The 24,246-nt window shown below is 40.7% G+C and overlaps 1 protein-coding gene across 3 annotated transcripts in view; it reads left to right on the top strand.

Annotated features, from left to right (window-relative positions):
- The window catches only part of TMCC3 (transmembrane and coiled-coil domain family 3), a 175,477-nt gene that overhangs the window by 93,525 nt on the left and 57,706 nt on the right, over nt 1-24,246 (top strand). Inside the window, exon 1 of one of the 3 annotated variants that reach the window (XM_061639563.1) lies at nt 10,520-11,134. The exons of 1 other annotated variant lie outside the window; for it this stretch is intronic. In XM_061639563.1, the coding sequence (XP_061495547.1) occupies nt 11,057-11,134 (78 nt within the window). In that variant the 5' untranslated portion in view covers nt 10,520-11,056. Of the gene's footprint in view, nt 1-10,519; nt 11,135-24,246 lie in introns of those variants that run through there. One more of the 3 variants, XM_061639565.1, reaches the window with a different exon arrangement.

Raw genomic sequence — 24,246 nt, forward strand, 5'->3', positions numbered from 1 at the left:
CTCCTCTTACCTACTTCTTCTCAAAAGTAAAAAGCCACAATGTTACTTTCCTCAGAGGGGAGTTCCTTCATCCCTTGATCTTCAGGCATATGTGCACAAGATTGTATGCACACTTTGTAAGCTTGCCAAAAATGCATTACTGTCTTGGACAGAACAGGTACAGATGACTACAAGACAGTTAGCCAAGATGTTGCTGTACTACCACACATTTACCTTATACGTTTTGCCAAACATGCATGGTTTGGCATTGATGGATGCATTCAGCTGTCTTTTTTTATTCTGTATATCTTCTGTGTGGTCTCATATGAGCTGTATCAGAGAGAAGTGTGTCCCTGAGCAATTGGAATACCCTATTTTATGAGATTATAAAAGGATGACAAAAACTTGGAGTGTTTATTGGTAGTGTTCTTGTGAAAGACAGCATGTTCTGTGTCATACAGCCGTATCTCTCATTCATTGGCTGATATAGAACTGGCACTGATAGTTGCTGCAGCGTATTGCTATTTACATGGCAGGCCACATAGCATTTGGTTGAAAGTTACTTTGCCGGTGATGTTCATAGTGTACTGGGAAATGAAAAAAGCATAGACAGTTCCTGCATAGTTGCTATTATCTGCCATACAAGGTCAAACAGATATGGTCTGAAAATGTTTTTTTTCTGTCAGCAACAAAAAACTCATATAGTAATATGAATCCTTAGCTATGATGCAGTGCTTCATAGCCAGAGATTTAGCATCATGGATAATTAGTTAAAACAGAGAAGCATTACTTCCCGCATTTTACAGATGGGAGCAAACAGGTAATTTTCAAAGTGGGGATGTGAAAAACAATATAGGATTGGGGGGTTGGTTTGGATGAATACTGTGGGTAACCTCAAGCCTGTATTTCTGTGTTTGTAGAGATGGAGTTTGTATTAAAGGAATCTGCTGAACTGGTCAAGCGAGTTCCTTTGTTAGAGTAATTGGTTCTGGCCAAGTATGTAAGGTATCTGATCTACATGTCTAAAGGTTTGGTCAAGAGCAGATGCTTTGCCATAGGAACAACTGGGGTAGGCCTCCCCCCCATCCTAAGGGCAGGAGGTAGCCTGGGTGTTTTTTAGTCTGAGGTGGAGCTGGGAACTGGAGACACAGAGAGGCTTGAATGCTCTGTGTGCTGAACCCCAAGCCATGGCTTTGGGAAGCCTCCCTAGAAACCTAATAGGGAAGCAAGATCTGTTGGAGTGTTAATGCTGTGAACCTTGTCCATCTTGTGCTCAAGTTGTATATAGGTGTAAATAAAGCCATTCATCATAAAGACACCACAGTCTAAGGAGACCAACCCTCAGTAAGCGCTAGAACCCCTGGAACTCTCTCATCGCTTGGAGATTGGGCTGTGTACAACACTATAGTATCCAACTAAATTATTCTCAGAGTAGACCCATTGAAATCAATGAACAAGTTACTTTAATTCATTGATCTTAATGGATTTACTGTATGACTAATGTTGACTGTTAGACTGCTCTGATGCTCGTCCATATAAAGTTACTTGTGACAACAGTTCGTTATAGCATACAATTCTGTGGGATCTAAGTGGAAATCATTGAATGGGGTGGAGAGCCTTTTTGCAGTCAAGGTCCCCATTACTTTGGTAAAAACTGTTGGAATTCACATTCCAGCAGTAGGCATGGCCAGAGGCAACAGTGGGCAAAGTTACAGAGATATATACACAAAGAAAACTCATACATGCACACACAGTGGGACTTACTTTTGGCTTTTGGAACAAACTAACTAGTTAGCTCTGTATTTGTGTTCTTAAATGTAGGACTTGTACATATGATAACATAGCAAGCTGCCTTATACCAAGTCAGATTATTGGTCCATCTCACTCAGCGTTGCCTACACTAACTGGCAATGGCTCTAGGTTTCAGACAGGGCACATTCCTAGTTTTACCTGGAGATGCCTGAGCAAAGCAAATGGTCTACTACTAAGCTATGATTCCAATTCAGATTGCTCCTCCATTGAAGTAAATTGGAAGGTTTTTCCCCCTATGCATATCTCTCCTCTGGGGGCAAAGGGTTAAAACCTCCCCACTCCCACACTACAGTCTTCATCTGGACCCCTGCACTGACAATTTGTATGCACTCCTCTCCTGCACTTAAGGGCACAGTTAGGGAGCTAGCCTCTAGGTTTGGCCTTAGTCTCCTACTCTATGACTGCAAGCCTGCACACTTTGACCTGAGAGTAAGCCCATATTGGACAGAGAGAGCAGAGGGAGAGACTCCTTCTTGCATAAATCTATGATGCATAGCTAGAACCCTAATACACACTTACAGTGATGAAAGCCCTGTTTAGCCCTCCACCTCTTACCTGGGAGTAAATCTGAACCTGTTTGGGATTGCATTGCCCCACTTAGCTCTTCTTCAGAGTCCTTTTGTATTAATCTTAACTATAGTTAGTTGAAACAGGCTAGTTTCATAACCTAAGACTTGAAGTTGACTCTTTTCAGCTAAGCATAGCTAAGATTTGTCTGGGCTTGTAAGACATATCAGTAAACTGTGGTTAATCTAAAATGGAAGCAAAAGCTTCTGAACTTCTTGTAGCTGTTGTGGAGAAGGGTAGGGGGAAAGCCAGTGAGTCCAAAGTTCATGGCAGCTCCTTCTCATAATGCTAAACTATGGTTTAGCATTACATCTAAATCAGCCCACTGTCGTCTTGTTATATAGTGTATTATATCATGCCCTAAATATCAATTCTGAAATACAGAAGAGCAGTAGAAATATCAGTAACTATGAAATGTATGTGTTTGATACCTCTGTCCACCAAATAGTATTTTCTGTGTAATCACCCACATACAACATTGTAAACCATGTTGATTCCTGTTCTGAACACTGCTGATGCAGGTGGACTAGCAGGATTAGAGCAGAAGGAAAAGCAAACCATGCTTACAATATGAACAAATACCACTTTAATAGATAGCCATTCATTGCCAGTTTGGCTGCATGGTAACCGCTTCAGTTGCTAGAGAAGTTTAGCGTGGAAATGCCCTAAAAGGTTTTTGCTCGTATGCATGCATACCACTATATTTCATTGCATATATTTAAATAAATGAACTTTATCCCCAAATTTGCTTATTTTAAGGCATATAGCTTAACACTGCCTGTGACCAAATTCATTGCACAGTAATACTTACTTTCCCTGCTTTGCAGAGAATTATCCTATGTTTTTAAAAATTGCTTTGTTAGTTTCATTTTCATCTCCAGAACACTCCATCATTATGTAGCTATATTTGGGGATGTATCTGGCCCAAAATGACGCCTTTTAATTAATGTTCTGGTTTCTTAAGAAATACATGCTCTCAAACAGTTGTCAGATATAATTAGTGAAAGATTAGTTCTATAGGATGGCTCAAATGTCCCTAATTTACAGTCTCGTGAGTTAAAATTAATCCTGACCAGCAGTGCAATCCTATACATATCTACACAGAAGTAAGTCCTATTGATCAAATTTGGCTTAAGTGGGTATAGGGTTTCAACTTTAAAAAGTTGATTAATCAACTGATTAAAGGTTGCAGGTCCAATATTTATAATTAGACACTACAGATTTTTATATATTTTGATACTGACTGCAAATATTCCTGAACTATCATTTCATAGCCACTTTGCCTATAGTTTATTTATTTTGTTTATTTTGCACACCATGAAAAAGACTGCAAAAGATAGTTGACATCTGGCAGAAGTTATAACATGAAAATACATTTTTCTTGCATGTATGCTAAAAATTATTGGTCAGTGGTATTTATGAACATAGTAGACTTACTTTTTTGTGTAAACTAAGGACAAGGGTTTGATCTTGTTATTCTGAGACAAGCTCTAGCTTTGTTCCATTGCATGCTTAACTATAACCTATGTGTGGTCCATTGATTAGTGGTCAGTTCATAGAATCATAGAATAGTAGAGTTGGAGGCGGCCCATAAGGCCACTGAGTCCAACCCCCTAGTCAGTGCAGGAATCCAACTTAAAGCATACCTGACAGGTGGCTGTCCAGCTGCCTCTTGAATGCCTCTAGTTTTGGAGAGCCTACAATTTACCTAGGAAATTAGTTCTATTGTCATAACAGAAAGCTTTTGCTGATATTCAGATGAAATCTGGCTTCCTGTAACTTGAGCCATTATTCCAACATAAAGTTCCAACATATATTCCAACATAAAGTTTCATATCTACATAATAGTTTTAAAATTATTTCTTATCCAAATGTTACACACACACAAAATCCAGTTCATAGGATTGTCTGCAGAGGTGATTCCATTAAATGATTCTGATGAAAACATTTTATCTGTGTAAATCTAAACGTCAAAAGGACAAAATATCTAGGACATCTGTCTACTCAGAGTATACTAATTGAAATAAATGGACAATTTATTTAAATCCATTGATTTTTAATGGGCCTATTCTGACTATCACTAGCATTGGATATTACCCCTAGAGGATTAATACAGAACACATCATTATTTATTTTATTTATTTATTGCATTTGTATACCGCCCCATAGCCAAAGCTCTCTGGGCGGTTTACAACAATTAAAAACATTAAAAACAAATACACAAATTTAAAAACACATTTTAAAAAAGCAATTAAAAATGCATGCTAAAGTGCCTGGGAGAAGAGGAAAGTCTTGACCTGGCGCTGAAAAGATAACAGTGTTGTTACTATTAATTTATTATTTAAAATATGTATATCCCACTTTTCCATCATATACAACAGATGCTCAAGGCAACTTACACTTATAATTTAAAAACAATACCAAAAATGTTAAAAAAGATAAAGAATCTAACCAGCAGATAAAACAGTTATAAATGGTGGCAGGCCTTGGAAGTCAATGAACCTGGTATAATAATGGACTCATACAATTAAAAAAATATGGCCCTGGTAATAGCTATTGCAACATTGTTTTGTACCAGATGGAGCTGTCAAGCTCTCTTCAAAGGCAGCCTCACATAGAATTTGTTGTAATAATCCAGCTTTGATGTAACTAAAGTATGTGTGACCCTGGTCCAAGACACCCTTCTCCAGGATGTGCCCAACACCCAAACCGTATAACTCGTGGCATGTTTTGATCATGTCAGAAGCTGTATGTTTTGCATCTATGGGGCAAAGCACATGCTTTTGGTAACATCTGGTAAAGTTAAAATGCCATTCTTTAGTGGCACACTAAGGCCTAATTCTTCCAAAACTACAGCAACAAAAACAGATAAAGTGGTGAACCTATGTCCCATCTGTACCACCTCAGAGACTGCAGGTGGGAGCACATCACTGAATGATCCTTAAAACAAAAAATTCTCTGTAGATTCCTTGGGAAGCAGCATTCAGTCATGTGAATTCATGACTGCCTTCTAAAGGAATACAGTCCAAATGCAGATTTATCACTGCAACAGCTGTTTGTGAGAACTAAGCCCAGTGCTTTTTTGGCTTTTTTAAAAATGAGGCGTCAGTACTCTTATCTTGATAAAAGTGTTGTGAGTGCTACCATGCCCATGCTGTGGGCAGCAAAAAAGAGGTGACAGTACTCTGTACCAGTGAGTACCATCATAAAAAGGTACTGAATAGGCCTAAAGTTTCTATGAACCAGGTTATATTCACTCTCTCCTAATTATACAGAGGCTTGCCTACACACAAGCAAGAAAGGAAATTACTTTCTCAAAAGAGAAGACAATTGAAAAAATGTAAGTAGCAGTACATACAGATAGAAGACTGCCCTGTGAGCTATTTTATTTCTTTATGCTAGCAGTGTTTCCATGTAGCTTATTTGATATTTTAATTCTGCACAATTAAGCATTGACCATGGTATTTCATGTGCAGAGAATGGCTAGTAAACAGTGCAAGCAATTATGGGAATATTTGAAAATCAGAATTAAACCCCTTGAGTATCTGCAAGTGCAACTATTTGTCTATATATGTATGTCTCATGGGTGTTGTTATTTGAAGCTTGAAAACAAAGTTGTATAGGGCACCTTGTTTGTTTTTGCTTACCACTCAAAACACTCTATAACCTTGATCATACCAGCTAGCTTGCAAGGGGCACTTCATGTTGATAATACTGCATTACAGAAGTTTAAACCAAATATCCTGCAGATTCTTTTCTGACAATTCTGTGCAGGTGTCTAGCATGCATGCATCACAACAGCTGTTGAAAGTGAATCAGATTCAGCTGATGTTTATAAATCTGAAGAACTCCTGATTCCCCATTTCTGGATCCTCCTGTTGTTGTTATGTGCCTTCAAGTCGACTACGACTTATGGCAACCCTATGAATCAGTGACCTGCAACAGCATCTCTCGTGAACCACCCTGTTCAGATCTTGTAAGTTCAGGTCTGTGGCTTTCTTTATGGAATCAATCCATCTCTTGTTTGGCCTTCCTCTTTTTCTACTCCCTTTTGTTTTTCCCAGCATTATTGTCTTTTCTAGTGAATCATGTCTTCTCATGATGTGTCCAAAGTATGATAACCTCAGTTTCATCATTTTAGCTTCTAGTGACAGTTCTGGTTTAATTTGTTCTAACACCCAATTATTTGTCTTTTTCGTAGTCCATGGTATCTTCAAAGCTCTCCTCCAACACCACATTTCAAATGAGTTGATTTTTCTCTTACCCGCCTTTTTCACTGTCCAACTTTCACTTACATACATAAAGATTGGGAAGACCATGGTGTGAATGATCCTGACTTTAGCGTTCAGTGATACATCTTTGCATTTGAGGACCTTTTCTAGTTCTCTCATAGCTGCCCTCCCCAGTCTTAGCCTTCTTCTGATTTCTTAACTATTGTCTCCATTTTGGTTAATGACTGTACCAAGGTATTGATAATCCTTGACAAGTTCAATGTCCTCATTGTCAACTGTAAAGTTACATGAAACTTCTGTTGTCATTACTTTAGTCTTTTTGACATTCAGCTGTAGTCCTGCTTTTGTGCTTTCCTCTTTAACTTTCAACAGCATTCAAATCATTACTGGTTTCTGCTAGTAGTATGGTATCGTCTGCATATCTTAAATTATTGATATTTCTCCCTCCAGTTTTCACACCTCCTTCATCTTGGTCCAATCCCCCTTTCTGTATTATTTGTTCTGCATATAGATTAAACAAATAGGGTGATAAAATACACCCCTGTTTCACACCCTTTCTGATGGGGAACCAATCGGTTTCTCCATATTCTGTCCTTACAGTAGCCTCTTGTCCAGAGTACAGTATAGGTTGCACATCAGGACAATCAGATGCTGTGGCACCCCCATTTATTTTAAAGCATTCCATAATTTTTCATGATTTACACAGTAATCTATAAAGCACAGGGTGATTTTCTCCTGAAATTCCTTGCTCTGTTCCATTATCTAGCGTATGTTTGCGATATGATCTCTGGTGCCTCTTCTCTTTCTAAATCCAGCTTGGACATCTGGCATTTCTCGCTCCATACATGGTAAGAGCCTTTGTTGTAGAATCTTGAGCATTACTTTACTTGCATGGGATATTAAGGCAATAGTTCAGTAATTACTGCATTCCCTGGAATCCTCTTTCTTTGGAATTGGGATGTATATTGAACGCTTCCAGTCTGTGGGCCATTGTTTAGTTTTCCATATTTCTTGACAATTTTTTGTCAATATTTGGACAGATTCAGTCTCAGTAGCTTGTAGCAACTCTATTGGTATGCCATGTGTTCCTGGTGGTTTGTTTCTCCCAAGCATTTTAAGAGCAGGTATCACTTCACATTCTAAAATGTCTGTTTCTTCATCATACGGTTCCTCCGTGAATGAATCTGTCATCCTTGCATCTCTTTATAGAGTTCTTCAGTGTATTGCTTTCATCTTCCTTTTGTTCCACCTCGGTCAGTTAGCGTGTTGCCCTGTTGATTATTCAACATCCCTACTCTTGGTTTAAATTTCCCTTTCATTTTTCTAATCTTTTGGAACAGGGCTCTTGTTCCCTTTTTGTTGTTCTCTTCTATTTCTATACAATAACTGTTGTAATAGTTCTCTTCGTCCCTATGTACTACTCATTGTATTGTTGCATTTAGGGTTCTGACCATGTTTCTATCTCCTTTTGCTTTTGCTTTCCTTCTCTAACAATTTTAAGAGTTTCTTCAGTCATCCATTGAGGTCTTTCTCTCTTTTTAACTAGAGGTATCCTCTTATTGCATTCCTCCCTGATGTCTCTGACTTCACTCCGTAGTTCTTCTGGTTCTCTGTCAGCTAAGTTTAAAGCCTCAAACCTGTTCCTTATTTGATCTTTATATTCTTCTGGGATGTTATTTAAATTGTATTTTGGCATTATGGTTGCTTTGCTGTTCTTCTTTAGCTTCAATTTTCGATATGACCAGTTCATGATCTGTACCACAGTCTGCTCCTGGTCTTATTTTCACAGAAAGTATGGAACTTCTCCATCTTCTGCTACCAATTATATAATCAATTTGATTCCTATATTGACCATTTGGTGATGTCCACGGGTACAGCCATCTTATCAGTTGCTCAAAAATATGTTTGCAAGAAACAAATTATTGGCTTCACAGAATTCAATAAGTCTTTCTCCTGCTTCATTTCCCCACAATTCCTAGTTCTTCTCTGTTCCCTACGTTTGCATTCCAGTCCCCCATGATTATCATCATATCTTGTTTTGGTGTGTGATCAATTTCTTGCTGTGCTCCTGCGTAAAAACTTTTCAATTCCTCTTCTTCTGTGTTTGCCGTTGAAGCACAGACTTGGATGATGGTTATGTTAATAGGTTTCCCATTTAATCTCATTGATATCACTGGCTCAGAACTTGCATTGTAACTCCTAATTGCTTTTGCTACATCACTTCTCACTGTTAGAACAACCCCATTTCTTCTTAATTTCTCATTTCCTGAATAAAATATTTTGTAGTTGCCCGATTGAAAATGTCCCATTCCTGTCCATTTTAATTCACTCACGCCAAGTATTGTAATGTTGATACGTTCCATTTCTTGCTTGACAATTTCTAGCTTTCCCTTGTTCATGCTTCTCACATTCCATGTTCCTATTGTGTGCGTCATACAACTCCAGACACTCCTTTCGCATCTGTGCACATCAGCCTCTGGGCTTCCTTTCGGCTTTGACCCAGCTGCGTCATTAGTCACAGAGCTACTCATACTTGTCCTTTGTTCTTCCCCAGTAGCTCGGTGAGTGCCTTCTGACCTGAGTTTCTCATCTTCCAGCACTGTCTCATATTGCATTTTGGATACTCTGTTCATAGGGTTTTTGTGGTAAGAGATATTCAGAGGTGGTTTAAAAGGCACATTATACATGAAATGAATGTATCTTCAGACTTGGGGGGGGGACCTGAAGATTTGCAGATTAAAAAGAAACTTTATGAAAAAGCTCTAAAGGAACTGAAGAGTTCAATGTGCTGCTGCCAGTGAGTCCAGACAATACTGAGCTAGATGGACCAGGGGTCTGACTCAGTAGTATAAGGCAGCTTTCTATGTTCCTAATGTGGAATGAATACAGAAGGGCCCCGCTTCCCGGCGTTTCGCTAATGCGGCGGCTTTCACTCCCCTTTTTAAAGCCACTTTTGCGGCATTTTGTGTCATTTTCGTGCAACACGCCCCATTATACTCAATGGGGTTCCGCTTTATGGCGGGGGTCCGGAATGCAACCTGCCGTATAAGCGGGGCCTGCCTGTATGCTCAGTGATCATTGAATGCTGGCTGCAGGGGTGTAGTCATCTGGGGTCTTGGGGGGTCTTAGGCCCCTTACTTTTTTGGGAGCAAGGTCCCTATGTTTCCAGCATTCTTTGAGCCAAACAACATGAAAGGAGAGTGTGTTAGCAACTGAGAAAGGTTTTCTAACATGCTTCCTTGCCCTTTCCTGTTAGAATGAAAGGAGGTGAGCCAGCCATAAAGAAGACTCTTCTCAGTAGCTAACCATCTTCTCTTTCATGCTTATTGGCTCTTAGAGATGTCTATTGTTGTAGGAGAAGGCGTTAACAAGGCTCTCATTCTGCAGCAACAAAAGGGGCATGGCTGTGACCGAAAGGGCCCTGCACTTCTGAATTTGCCACTATACTATTGGTTGGCTGATGGAGAAGGTAGGAAAGGGCTGGGGAACGGAAAGGTGAGAAATCAGAATAAGGAGCACTCCACACTACAATATTTTGTGGCAAATCCCGCTGGTAATTTTATATATATCATGCTCCCTCATCCTCGTTGCCTTCCCTCCTCCAAATTAAAAGGCCCCAAATATATAGCCTATAGTAAATGTGCTCCAGCCCCACTGGGTTGCTCCTCTTTTTTCATGTTTCTTAACTATTCCTAACACTTTCCTTCTCGTTTTAAAACTGGGCGACCAGAACTGTAGACAGCATGAATTAATTGGGCAGTTCTTAAGCAGCTTCTCCCTCCGACCTTTGTCAAATCACACATGACAACAAATTAGGATGCGTGTGGTATCAAGGAAAGGCGTTCTCCCAGCTCGATACTGAAGTGTCATCCTTTCCTTTCAGCACCTCCTCTGCTGATAAAGTTTGGCGAACAAAGGGTTAGATTTCCTGTTTTGTGTGTTGGGACATTTCCTTTGGTTTACCGCACGCAACTTGCAAGAGCCCCCAGCAGCACTCCTCTCCTGGGGATTTCTCGGGATAAGGGGAGGTGGAAGGTGGAATGGAAGAGGCCGTTTTTGCCTTGAGTCGAGGGTGGCAGCGGTGGGCTTCTCTCTAGTCCGTAAATCTCAAGCAACGACCTTTTTCCATTCCGAGGGAAGCTGCTGTCACCGGCGAGGTATACTTTGGCACAGACACGGCTGGCTTCCTCCAGACCTGAGCGCTTTTCAGGACGCGGCGCTGCGAGACGGCGGAAGGCTCCAGGGCGTTTGTTGAACTCGGGGAGCCGCTGGTGGGCGTGCCTCGTTCGCGCGCCGCCTCAGCTCCTATCTCCTTCACCCGCCCCAGAAGGCTGCTGAGGCCGGGCAGGCGGTGCGGGCAAAGGGGAGGGGAGCGGAGCAGGGCGCAGCTTGGGCTGCAGCGCGGCTCGGCAACGGTTTTGAGACTCTGGCTGTGTGGGGAAGGGCGCAGAAAAGACGTGACGACCATGCCTGGCAGCGACACCGCCCTGGCGGTGGACAGGACCTACTCGGACCCGGAAAGGCACCGGCGCTTCAAGACCCGGGTAATCTTTCTCTCTCCCCAGCCCGTCCCCCATTCCCTCCTGGCTCCCTCGCGAGGTTGTGGCTCTCCCATCGCCGCTTCCTCGAGCTAAACCAGGGCTGCAAAACGTCTTGTTTAGTTTAATTCAGGACACCGGCCGCCCCTGCCGGCGCCTCTACACCCCCGCGATGGGCCGGGGCTTAAAGTCGCTCCAAGTTTCCTTCTGGGGACGTGCTTTTCGTCGCCTCTGGGTGTTATCAGAGGCAGTTGTCACGCCGGCTCCGGTTCAGCAACGTGTTTCTGTGATGTGTCAAATGTCAGGTTTCAACTTGCCTTGTTTGCCGGGTGGAGCAGCCACTGGGCATCCTGGCCCCGCTTGCATCTGCACCTCTGTTTCTTTCGTGACTCCTCTCTGGACTTCGAACGTTATGGGCACCTGGCCTGGGATTGCTGCTAAAAATTACTAGGAAGAGGAGGAGGGGGGGTCTTTGAAGAGCCTTTCCCTTTGTTCTGAAGTTTGATGCAGAAAATTTAGGTTCTTCCGGGTAGAAAGGTGGTGAAAATGCCCTGATAATTAAAAGGCATGAATAAAAGCTATCCCCACTCTTCATGAAAGTAGTTTAGCAGACATTTGAAACTGGGTGGATGGCACTCTGAGTGCTCCATGCATTTTGTAGGAGCTTTCAGCTGACAGTGCGTGATAGCTTGCTATGTTGAAACAGGTGGACTGTGCCTGGAACTCAGGGCCAGCCAAAACAATCAGGAGGGACGAAGGAGCTCCAAATTGGCTCTTCTGACTTTAAACCCGCCAAGACCTGCTCAGATTTGATCAGGGCAGTGGATCCAGAGTCGGGTTTATAGCCATGTCCATTCCTTTTTTGTGTGATGTAAACTGTTGTCCTAAAGTTAATTGGCCCACTGAGGGAAAATCTGGGCTAACAGCATCTTCAGGGGACAGTGCAGATCAGGGAAATGACACAGAAGAATTTACTTTTTCTCTTGGCCAGCGTTGATGATCTAATAAAAACTGGAGCATGCCAGGGCTGGTTTAAAATACAGTTGGGAGATCCCACTTACATCACAGATAGTATCTGCCAGTTGCCAGTAATGCTACTGCAAACAGCTTCTGCGCAACAAAGGAGCAGCAATACTTGTGCTGCTTGTGAGTGGAGGGTGGGGGAATAGGAATTGCTCTTCACCAGCAACCTTAGAGAGTAGTGCAATTATTACTTCAAAAATGAAGTGCTTACTGGGATGGCACAGATATAACTTCCTTGAAATCATTATAAAATCTAGCAAAAGAAATATTTTTTGGGTTTTGGTTTGAAAGACAGTTGTTCACAATGCTTCCCATGCAGCATTTTATTGCAATCCATTTTAAAGCCATTTGCTTTCGATTTAACTAGTACAGTGTACTGAAATTTGTACAAGGTCAGAATTGCAGAGATGGAGCTTGAATAGAGTTAAGTAATTGAGAGGTAAAGGACATGTGTAAACATCTAAAGAGTGAAAAGCAAGCTAGATATTTAATTCTTGGAGCATCTAGAGCAGGTGTAGGGTTTGGTGCAGTTCTGCCCTCTCCCCAGCCTATCTAGTCGGAGGGGTTACATGATTCCTGCCAAGTTCCCAGTACACAGTCTGAGGTAAGGCTGCAGTCCAACACTTTGACAGCCCCACCTTCCTGACATTGTCATCTTGTTTGCTTCATCTTCTAGCGCCTGGCAGTTTTTCTTGCTATGTGACATTCTATTGGTTGGACAGAGCCACCTGTCAGAACCCACAACCTGCAAATGACACTGAAACTGCCAATGCCAGAAGTGACCATTGTGAAGAATTTTGCTATATTGGTTTGGCCCAGTGTAGGAAGAGTTGGACCAATACTCTGTTATCAGATTTTATTTCCATTTTGATTGCATACACGCTGTTCCTCATAAAATCACTATTTATTTTACTTCTATTGAACAAACTGCTGGACTGGGTTTCTGGGCTGTACTAGTTTCTGGGTGGACTCAAGGGCTGGTTGTTTCCCCACATTGCTCAGACCATATGGGCTGTGCTACTTGCTGTTGTGAAGTGCATAGAAGGGCAGGAAGGAAGATGGACAGAAGTTGCCAAGTAGGAAACTTGGAATTCAGCTGGGTGTTTCCCTGCTCCAGAGATGACCACCATAAGGCAATGGGAATCCTATGCCCCTTGCCTTAGGTGACACATACATGGGTGGTGGCAAGCAGAGAGAGACAGAAATAGGATAGACACCACTGGACTATCATACAGGGCTGGCACTGGAGTGGGTGGCATCATCTGCCACAGGGGAACCTGTGGACCTCTAGATATTGTTGGACTCCCAACTCCCATCAGTGGGGATGATGGGAGTTGTAGCCAAGCAACATCTGGAAGGCCACAGGTTCCCCACCACTGTTCTCAAGAGTGTATACATTTACAAAGTATACACATTGTGGGCAGCCATTATCAGCTATGGATTCTCAATGTATGTTTGTACATATGAAATGAACACACATTTTTCAAATGACAGTGTACATGCATTCTACATTTCCTATACAAAAATATCTGACTATTACAAAATATCATATGTGGAGCTGTTCTTAGTTGGGAGGTTGAATGAGACTTGCATGCAGCGATGATAAACCTAGAGGAAGACTATACTGGATCAGGGATTGCTTCCCAGAAGACTACAAATGAGCCAAAGAATTGGCTACTTTGCACACATTTCAGCCACTCGGCTATGAATAAGTAAAGTAACCTCTGTCTGGTAAAAAACAAAGAAAGTAGGTCTTGATTATTTACATTGTCATTTGGCCTTGTTAGTTTTGGCTCTAGGCAAAAGAAGCTCTGCTTTCCCTCTTCTAGGATGAGATGTTTAGTACTTGGAAATTAATGAACTTCACAGCTTGAAGTAGTTGGATCTGTGTAGGGAAAGGAAGTAATCTTCCTGTACCAAATTCTAGTCTGTCCCGTCACATTACACAGCATTGTTAAACAGAGGGTGTGCTTCAGATTGTTTCTGCGTAATTCAAATTTTAAAATAAACTCATTTGCTGTGGCTTTGATTGTTGCACACTGCCATCATTAAATTTTGCCAATAGGACTGCTGTGCAATCAGGTCTTGGCCTGGAGGTTTGACTCCCATTTTCTTTAAAGTGTGTCTCAGAATCGTATGTGGCCGGTTAGAGGTTTTTATCCAACACAAAACTTTCTGACCCAAGTCTCTCAGGCTTCAGGCTTCATGGAAATGTATATGTCTGTCCAAGGAACCTGCAAACATAAGTGTAGACCAGAAAGTTACAGATTGGCAAGGATACCCCTCTGGATACCCCCAGAGGGGTAGCCCATTAGCCATGTTAGTCTATTGCAGAGAAATCAACCAAGAGTATTGTGGCAACTTAGGCTCTTTATTATGGCATAATATTTCATTGACTGATGTCCATTTCATAAGATGCATGAAGTGCATGGTTTAAGTATCAGTGTCTCTGTACTTTCTGCATTTTAATTCCCTCTGACCTCCTTGTTTCACATGTTTTCCCCACAATCTGTCTGTCTATCCATCCTGCAACTCAGGCTGTAGTTTTTATTGTATATATATTTATTGTATATACATATGCAACTGTTGTAAACAGCTTTGATTTCTTTTAGTGAAACTGCAGTATGTAACTATTCTTACAAATAAAATAAAAAATGCTTTATGCATCTAATGAAGTCCATGAAAGCTTATGCTATAAAAATGTGTTACAGAGCAATCCAGCTCATGGGAAGCTGGCTGAAAGGGTCCCGGTGGAGGAGGAGCCGGTAGGAAGTTCCGCAGCATTCATTTGCCATTCAGGAACTGCTGGGCTGGCTAAATGCCAGCTCAGCTGGGAGCTGCGTGCATGAACAGAAAAGAAAAAGATGGCATTATGAATACCTCCACTGGCGAGTAAGCCTTCCTCATTGACTTCCATTACAATTATTTTCTCAGACCGACCTTTTTCTCGGTGTAACTTTGGCCTGGATTGGGACCCGCAGGCGTTGGATGTTGCATAAATTCTCCCCGTGGCTCCTCCTCTGGCGTACCCCTGGAACATCCCTTTTTCAGGCCTTACGCCAGCTTCCGGTGGACCCCTTTCGGCAAGCCGGGCTTCCCCGGTGGACCCCCACCTGAACTGGCAGGGTTTGAGCTCCACTGCGGCCGAGGGGCTCCTGCTGGCTCACCTGGGGGTCTACCATACTCAACTCCCCTCACCCTAGCGTAAATATGAGTTGGATTGTGCCTTTAGTCTTTAAGGTGCTGTTGTTTTTATTTTAGAGAGTTGACACCCCCAGAAGAAAGAACTGGGGTCCAAATTACGCTGACATTCTCATCAAATTGAGTTGTAAAAATATAGTTCCAAACTACCCATGTTTATGCTCTGCAAGAGAGCTGCACCACTTCATAAAGTATATGTCTTTGAAAGCCCATGTCTCACTGATGTCTCTTTCTGCTCGAACAGATAACTCTTCCTTGAATGTGAACTACAGGGAACTGCTCTGCCAAGAGGCTCACATTACACAGTTGTGTGGGTAACTCAGGAGAAACAGAAGTTTTTACATTTTTAAAAAATGTTTTACTTAAAGCAGCCAAAGCTCAATAATGGAATTATCTGCAGTGTCAGGTACTAAACAATCCATCAGTCTTCCTGGCCTGATTAACTGCTTCTTCTCCCAGATTCTCCAAAGTTGTTTATTCCAAATTTGTTTCCAACAAAAGGAAGCAGGCTCAGAGAATGGATCATGGAGCAACTGAAACCATGGGAGGGGGGCACAGTGGTGGCGGGAGGGAAGGGAACCCATGCTTTTTTAATTTTAAGTTAGGTAGAGAAATGGAGATTTCATGAAAAACTGAAATATTTGTAGTGATTGTTTTCTTATCAACCAAACTCACTTTACTACTTTAAAAGTTTACTATGTCCTTCAAATATGCAATCCCATGAAAATATTCCTGGGAGTAAGGCTTATTGAACATAGCGGGCCTTAAATCTGTAAAACACATATTGTACTGTAAGAATATGAAATACATTGGCTTGGTTCCTGAGATCAGTGGATGGGACAAAGGTTGGATGGAATGGGATTTCCCTGCCTCTCCTCCCCATTGCCCTTTCCAAAAAGCTTATCTGGAGGGCTTGGGATTCTCCTGAATGATGTGAGATGAGGTACAACAGGCTGCAGGGGAAAGGGGAATTGCCCCCAATTGAGTGGAGGTGCCTCATTTTTTGAGCATGCAGGGGCAGGAAGGAACAGAAAAGATGTGTTTTAATATATTTTAAAGCCCATTTTTAAAGATGTTTAAGAATGTTTTTGTGTGCCACCCTGGGCTCCTCTTCGGCGGGATATAAATAGATAAATAATCTCCTTCTATAAATTTCCTTTTCATCATTCACAGGATGCAAACCATTATATATAATTTTGTTGGCAAGTAAAATGTAACTGTCATAACATTACATTCTTCTAGTATATCATCTTCACTTCAGCAAGTGTTAGTATAACAGTGGGCAAAATTAGCTATTCAGAACTTGACATTCATTCTATTTGATTTGTATCCCTTTCTAACCCAGTAAATAATATACTTTAAAAAACTAGAACAACTCAAACTGATCTGTCAAATCAGTATCAGCCTGAGAGAATCATCAGACTTCAGAAAATGGAATCCTTCCCTCAGCTGAAGCAAGTTTTCAATTCTTATGTATGAATGTATTTTCAAACATTTGTAAGTTTGTATAAAATGATGATGAAAATTAAGAATCCTGAGAGGTGATAAGCTGTTTTGTGTTTGTTGCAGAAACAATATATTTGACAGAAACCCAGATAGCACTCTTGCACCACATACCTGAAGATATTACAGGTTGGATTCAGAATACGTTAGTTGTGCTTAGGTCCTATTGAAATAAATGTGAAAAGCTAGCCATGATTAAGCCTGCAATCCTCCCCACCCCCTGCAATGTTGTGGGTTTGGGTCGGGTTAATGTGGGGTGCATTTGTCACCTCTGTCAGTGGAGAGACACATCATTGGTGGTGGTGGAGAGGTTGCAGGAGCTCTCGGGTGTATGGTAATCTCTCATTAGTGGTAGGCACTGCAAAGCCTTCAAATGTGGCATTTTGGGGCAGGGTGTTGGAAGTTTTGCATCTGCGAGTTCCAAAGTCCCATTGATGCCCATGAAAAATCAAATGGATGCACCAAAAATCAGAGACCTCTGTCACATAGTAGTGGCTCCACTCCTCCCCAGGCCCAGTTAGGATTGCTTTCTAATTGAAACTGCATTGATTTCAATAGGAAACAGCTTCAGCTAACTTACTCTGTATCCAGCCCTTTGCGTTTTGCAGCATTTGAAACTATTTTTCCTATATCATGCCCTTCAAATGTTTTAAACTCACATCCAAGAACCTGTTTTGTAAGAGCTTGAGATCACCTGAATGTAGGCCTTGAGCTGGGATGGGGAAACCTGTAGCCCTCTAGATGATGTTGAACTATAGTTTCTGCCATCTTTACCCTTGTTGGCTATGGGCTGATGGTAGTTGTAGTCCAATAATATCTGGAGGCCAACAGTCCTCATTCTTAACCTAAAGCTTGTGGACAGCCCTATCCAAAGTATTTTTGGTTGCTGTTTGACCTGCTGTTTAGTTGCTGTTTATTGTGTGATTGACTGGGATTTATATATTAAAACCTGTGCATACTTTCCTTTTTCTTAACGATTCTGTTGCGTAATCATGATTGGTGCTTCTGGAAAACTGAAGGACATGCAGTTGTCCTTCTGTCAGCTTGACATTTCCCTGGTAGGATGCAGACAACTAAGGAGCTCTAGTTTGCTCACTTGTCATTGCTGCTGTCTCTGTGCAGAATGTTCATAAGCAATGCCAGCTGGCACCATGTCCCTGCACTCTGGAGACTGTCAGTTTCACTTCTTGGAGCAGACTTTGATTTGTTACTCAGTACTAAAGTTTAGGTCAGAAGTCCTCCTGGCATTGTTGGAGTTTCAGTTTCCTGGCACAGTTAAACAAATAGTACCATTTTCTGAGCTTGCTTTTTACATAGGGACCTTAGAGAAGCAGCTTCTAGCCCACCCGAGGGCTTTTGAATTTCTTAACCATGCATTTAGATGGATTTTTAAAATAACATTAATTGAATAGTAGAAATTATTATAACATTTTCTGAAGATATTTATAGCCTGCCCTTCATCTCGTGGATCCCAGGTAAGGGTACAAAATACGTAATACATAAAGTAAAATGCAAACCATCAATTATGTGACCTTATTCTACTGCAGTTTAATTAGTGAATAGTCATGATCAATAACTACTATTAATAAATAAAAAACCAAGAAAATATTTACACTCTGCTGTTCCACAAAGTGCGTCCTAAGCAGCATACCATATTCACCATAAAAACAAGTTAGAGCAACAGAATTACTAATGCCTAACAACATAATGAAAAAGAAGGAATAGTAAAAACTAGAAACAGTAGAAACTATATTCTCAAGAAGGCGCTAAAATAAACTAGGAGGTTTAAAAGGTGCAATGCCAGCTCAAGACATTTTGCTATGTGAGGTAGAACAGGAAATGGCTTCCTCCTCCCTAAGTCAAAGTATATAGTACTCAAGGCAGTCACATTATTTTACCACCTATAAAAATAAAATAAAATTACAAAAAGCACCCCTCCCCTTCTCTGACAGTAATGATAACTTAAATAACAATTTAGTGCCCTTTCACAGCACTCTACATAATGGTTAGGATAGCTCTTTGCTTCTCACCGAAACACTCAAAAGGAAGGCTCTAACTGAACTCCTCAGGAAAGGGAGTTAGATATACCAGCACAGTGGAGAAGACTTTATCTCTAGTTGCTATCCACCTCATCATGAAGGATGGACCTGGAAAACATTCTCCAAAGCAAGTAAGCAAGCTCATACATGAGGAAGAAATCTATAGATACATTGGGCCCAAGCTGTTTACAGTGATACAGACAAAGTCCAGTGCTTTGATTGGGACTTGGCAACACTCCAGTGCCTTGCTGATATGGATTTTGCATGACAGGTTAATAATGTGCTGGGCCTATTGAAGTTTACAAATGGTTTTCAAAAGCAGCCCTACATGAAACACATTACAATACAATAATCATGATGTGACTAGAGAATGGATATTTCCTATGGTGGGCTGGGGAACATTTGGCCCTCCAGATGTTGCTGAACTACAACCCCCATCAGCCTCAGCAAGTGTGGCTAATGGCTAGGCATGGTGGGAGTTGTAGTTTAGCAACAGCTGAAGAGCCACATATTCCCCTCACGTATCCTATGTTAAATTCATTCCTGTGCAAGAACTGCTGCAGGTGGTGTATCATTTGAATCTGATAAGAGCTGCTTCAAGTGGCCATGGATGTCACCTGGGCGAGATTTAAAAACATCTCAAGCTGTAATCCTGGCCTTTTAAGCAAAGTATGACCCCATCCAGTATAGTCAGAAACCCAGCTCCTGGGTAGGTGAATTCATTCCCCCATGTGACACCTCTATCCAGATGCATATTTGTTTGATTTAGTTAAAAAGCAGAAATAGAGTTGGCTATATCAGCATATTGATGATATGCCTGCACAACCCAGCCAGTAGTTTAATTCATGTAGATAGTAGCCTTCATGCAGACTTCTGGGATACATTTGGACCCTAGGTGCACTTTTCATTGTGTAATGTACACATAAGTAGACCTACAGAGGTGTCTTCCTAGAACATTGTCATAAATTTTAACCTGTTTGATGTTCCCAGATTTCAGCCAGTTACCACTTACTGTTTCCCTTCTGGAAACAAAAAACCAATGGGGTCCAAATACAGCCCAGCAAAAAGCCCTTGGGGCAGATTGTGTTGTTTACTCAATATGTATGGGGTAGGGGCCAGCTCTGAAAAATGTTTACCTCTGCTGAATAAGTGGCAGAAACACTTTGATTTTTGCTCGAGGTGCTTTGGTATTGTCAAGCACACTTGTGCTGACAACACAGACAAAAATGGCCTCTGGGGGACAAAGTTACCCCATCTTTTCATTGGAAATATCATTTAGATACAAATATACCCCAAAGATGGCCAGTGTGATTTTTTTTTTGCTGGGTCTGCATAAATAGCATGGGAAATAAGTAGCTGGAATGCAACTTCATTCTCAGTACAATATTTAGCATAGATTGCAGTGAGCTTGGACAGCAGCTGTAGGTCAGCCCATATATTGGCTGAAAGAAGCATGATAAGACATACTCTGTGGCCTGTTAATTTGTTTCTTCTTGCAGTTCATATTTGGACCATTGAAGCTAACCTATAAATTTCTAAGTGATTTGGGGACTTGGTTAGTATTTTTAGAGAATGCTCCTGACTGTATTAAAAATTAGCCACAGTAGTTTAAAGAGCATTCAAGTTAATTTGAGAGCCAGTGTTTTGTAGTGGTTAGAGTGTTGGACTAGGACCTGGGAGACCAGGATTCAAAACCCAACTCAGCTATGAAGCTTGCTGGGTGACCTTAGACCAGTGACAGTCTCTCAGTCTAACCTATCTCACAGGGTTGTTGTGAGGAAAAAATGGAGAGGGAGGAGAATCATGTACGCCACCTTGAGTTCCTTGGAGGAAAGGTGGAATATAAATAGTAGCAGTAATAATAATAATAATCTTTTTGCAGTGATATGGTATACTAGATTTAAACCTTGAAGAATATAGAATATCCTTGAATATTTTGCTTGATTGTTCAGATTGCCTAAAATTTCCACACAATCTAATTAGTTCTGCAGAAGTTTGAATTTAGTGTTCATTTTCTTTCCTTGACAATAGCTACTTTTCCTCTTTACTGGGTTGGGCTTTTGCTTCTGATGCACTTGTGGCATTGCTTCTTATGTATCTATTATCCCTACCTTGTTCTAAATACTTTGTGATTTTGCCTTTGACAACTAAGGCAATTTTAAACAAGTGGTTAAGACCACATTAATGTAGACGTGTTTAAGAGTCAAAGGCTTAAATTACTGAAAATTTGCTCTTACTGCCCTTCCCTTAACAACCAACCATCCTAACAACTAATATTGCCTCCTTTGTGCTCTTCATTATATATAGGAACGATAATTTGGAAGTCATAAGATAAGCTAAACTTATCTCTGTATAACACATTTTGTTTGGTTTCTAGTTTTAATTAAACTTGGAAATAACCTTTCTGGCTAACAAGATTACTCAAACTACATATTAAAGGATGTCCTTCATAGGCTTCCTCTGACTAACTCTGTTCCTTCCTGGTGGTAGAATTGTGACTTTGCCCATAGGCATATTCACAGAAAACAAAGAAGACTACTTTTTTACAGTTGCAAAGTATATGCTCAAAAACACGAATCATTAGAGAGCTAGTGTGGTATAGTGGGTGGACTGGAATCTGGGAGATAAGCGTTCCAGTCCCTGCTTGAAGCTCCCTGGGTGACTTGGGGCCAGTCCCTGTTTCTTAGCGTACCTCACAGGGTTATTGTGATAATAAAATGAGAAGGGGAAGAACCATGTTTGTATGCCACCTTGAGCTACTTGGAGGAAAGGTGGGATATAATTGTAATAAATAAATAATGTGATCCTTTTGCAAAATACAGAAAAACAAATGGTATCTCTGAGATAAGAGCACAGTCTAATATACCTAATATAAACAACCTAGTTCCATCTGGGAAGCATATGAAAGGGAGAAAGACAGTTTCAACATGAGCATCATTTGACCAGCATATGTAGCAGTATCCCATCTGAACCTAGAGCAGTGGTTTATTTCCAGGAGAGTGGTGCTGGGGCTCAAGCCTTCCTGGGAGCTGTAGCAGTTGACAAACGCAAAGGTAATGGGAAGAATTCTTTACCAAGTTTTTTTAAAAAACAAAACTCCCCACTAAAAATAGCTTGGAACAAAATTTCATGCTGCAGCATACCAAAGGAGACTTTCACTCGATAAAGAGTTCTTTGAAACATTATGGGGATCTTACCAACTTGGATAACTATATATGTTTGCCCACTTTTTCTACTGCTGTAATTGATCCTCTGTTTTTGACCCATAGCATTTGCCCTGAAAGCCCTGCTTCTTAATCATAATTATCCGGTGACAGGCTGTGGTTGCCTTGTGGCATGGAAAAAAATGTACCTGCTAAGAGATGCCTTTTCTTTGTCATCACTTCACATGTAATAGAACTTGACCCTGTTATTAAAATCAGATTCCAGAGATTAGTCCTGGTCTAGGGAGTACTGCTTTAGGAAAGAAGAGAGGTACAGAAGGTTTTGTGTAAAAATTGGTCTGGGGCTGGTGGAAGCTATAGCCCCAAACACCTGGAAGCCACCAGGTTGGCAAAGATGTCATTGTCCATGAACTGGCATTTTAATCCTTTTGATCACTGTATTTATGTTATCATGTCCCTGAAAAGTTAGCTGAAGTTTCAGGCAAAGGTTTTCAAAATTATGCCCTAACCTACTGGTGGAAACTTCTCATGTTGTTTTTTCACACCCACATTTTTGAGTTAGATAATATCTGAAGATGTTTATTCTTGAATATTTAGAAGTTTCAGTTAGAAGTCTGAAACATTTTTCTGGAGCAATTCTCCAAAGCCTCATCTGGTAGATGCAACTAGGTAAACCAGGTCAGTTTATCCTTGGTTATTTCCTTGCTGCTAATCTCATTAAACCTTGGCAGTTTGTTTAAGATACTTTGGTTTGTTCCAAATTTGGTAAAGTTACTTTACCAGTCTGGATGAAAAAGGAAACTCTCTTTAAGAATAGAAAAGAACATAGACCTACTTTTAAAAAATAGGAAATAAAGGCAGTTGTAGCACTTTCAAAATACAAAGGTAGGCAGAATGTTTTCTGACTCTCAAGAGTCCAAATGACAGCTTGCAAATGTTTTCAGAAGCATGTTTCTGTATCCTTTTTGTATAGTGACAAAAGTTTTCTTCATGACTGATGAGTAATAGGCTGGCTAGACAGATAAATATATACTCCGTGACTAAATCTGTATAGGGTGGTAGAGTGTTTTGAGGTAGTTTTAAAGGCACTTGGGGTAAGGTGCATTTTAAGCTTCTTTGCATACCTGAACAAAATGAATAATTTTATCAGTGATAGTTTCATGGCACATAATTGGGGCTATCATTTTATGTTTGTGGTACATTTTAAAAAACCTACTCAACCCTATTAGGTTACTTCATGTTTAGGTATAGCATCCAGTTAACATTTGAGAAGCTGTAAAAAGATTTTTTGTCATACAAAACATGTGGCAGTGCTTAGTAAGTATGGAAAATAATGTTACAATTTTAGGAGAGGGTAAACCTTCTAGTCTCTTGGGACAAAGCCTTTATACTGTCTGCTGCCTCTGATCTTCATAGCTTAATTTTTTTAATGTATGTATGTATTTTTTTTCTGTTAAAATAAGCCAAGTAGCTTAAAATAAAGACAATACAATGTAACAAAATAATTAATCCATTAAAATAATAAACAACATTGAATATCAAAAGTTGTTTCTATAGCTAACACTCCGTACTTATATACAGTGTCTTGCAAAGGTAATCAGACCCCTGACCAATGCTCCCATATTACTGAACTACAAAAGGTACATTGTAATTCCATTCTGTATGATATTTTATTTTGAAACACTGAAACTCAAAATCAATTACTGTAAGGTGACACTGGTTTTATGTTGGGAAATGCTTGTAAGAAACATAAAAAACTGAAACATGTTGCTTGCATAAGTATTCAACCCCTGCGCTGTGGAAACTTCCAGTTTACACAGATGAAAGAAATTGCCCTATTGAGGACACAACTACCTTACCATTGGCCTCCACCTGTGAACCATTCAAGTTGCTGTCACATTGTCAGGATAAAAACCCCATTGTTGAAGCATCATTGGTCAGGCTGTGGATCTGAATGAAAATGAAGACCAAACAGCATTCTACAGAAGTGAGAGATAATGTAATACAAGTGCATAGATTAGGAAAAAGGTGCAAAATAATATCCAAGTGTTTGGATATCCAGTGAGCACAATTGGATCAATAATCAGGAAGTGGAAGCTGTATCACACCATCCAGGCACTGCCAAGAAAAGGCCGCCCCTCAAAACTCAGTGCTTGAACAAGAAGGAGACTTGTGAAAGAAGCCGCAG

This window comes from Rhineura floridana, chromosome 8 (assembly GCF_030035675.1).
Source record: "Rhineura floridana isolate rRhiFlo1 chromosome 8, rRhiFlo1.hap2, whole genome shotgun sequence".
Lineage (NCBI taxonomy): Eukaryota > Metazoa > Chordata > Lepidosauria > Squamata > Rhineuridae > Rhineura > Rhineura floridana.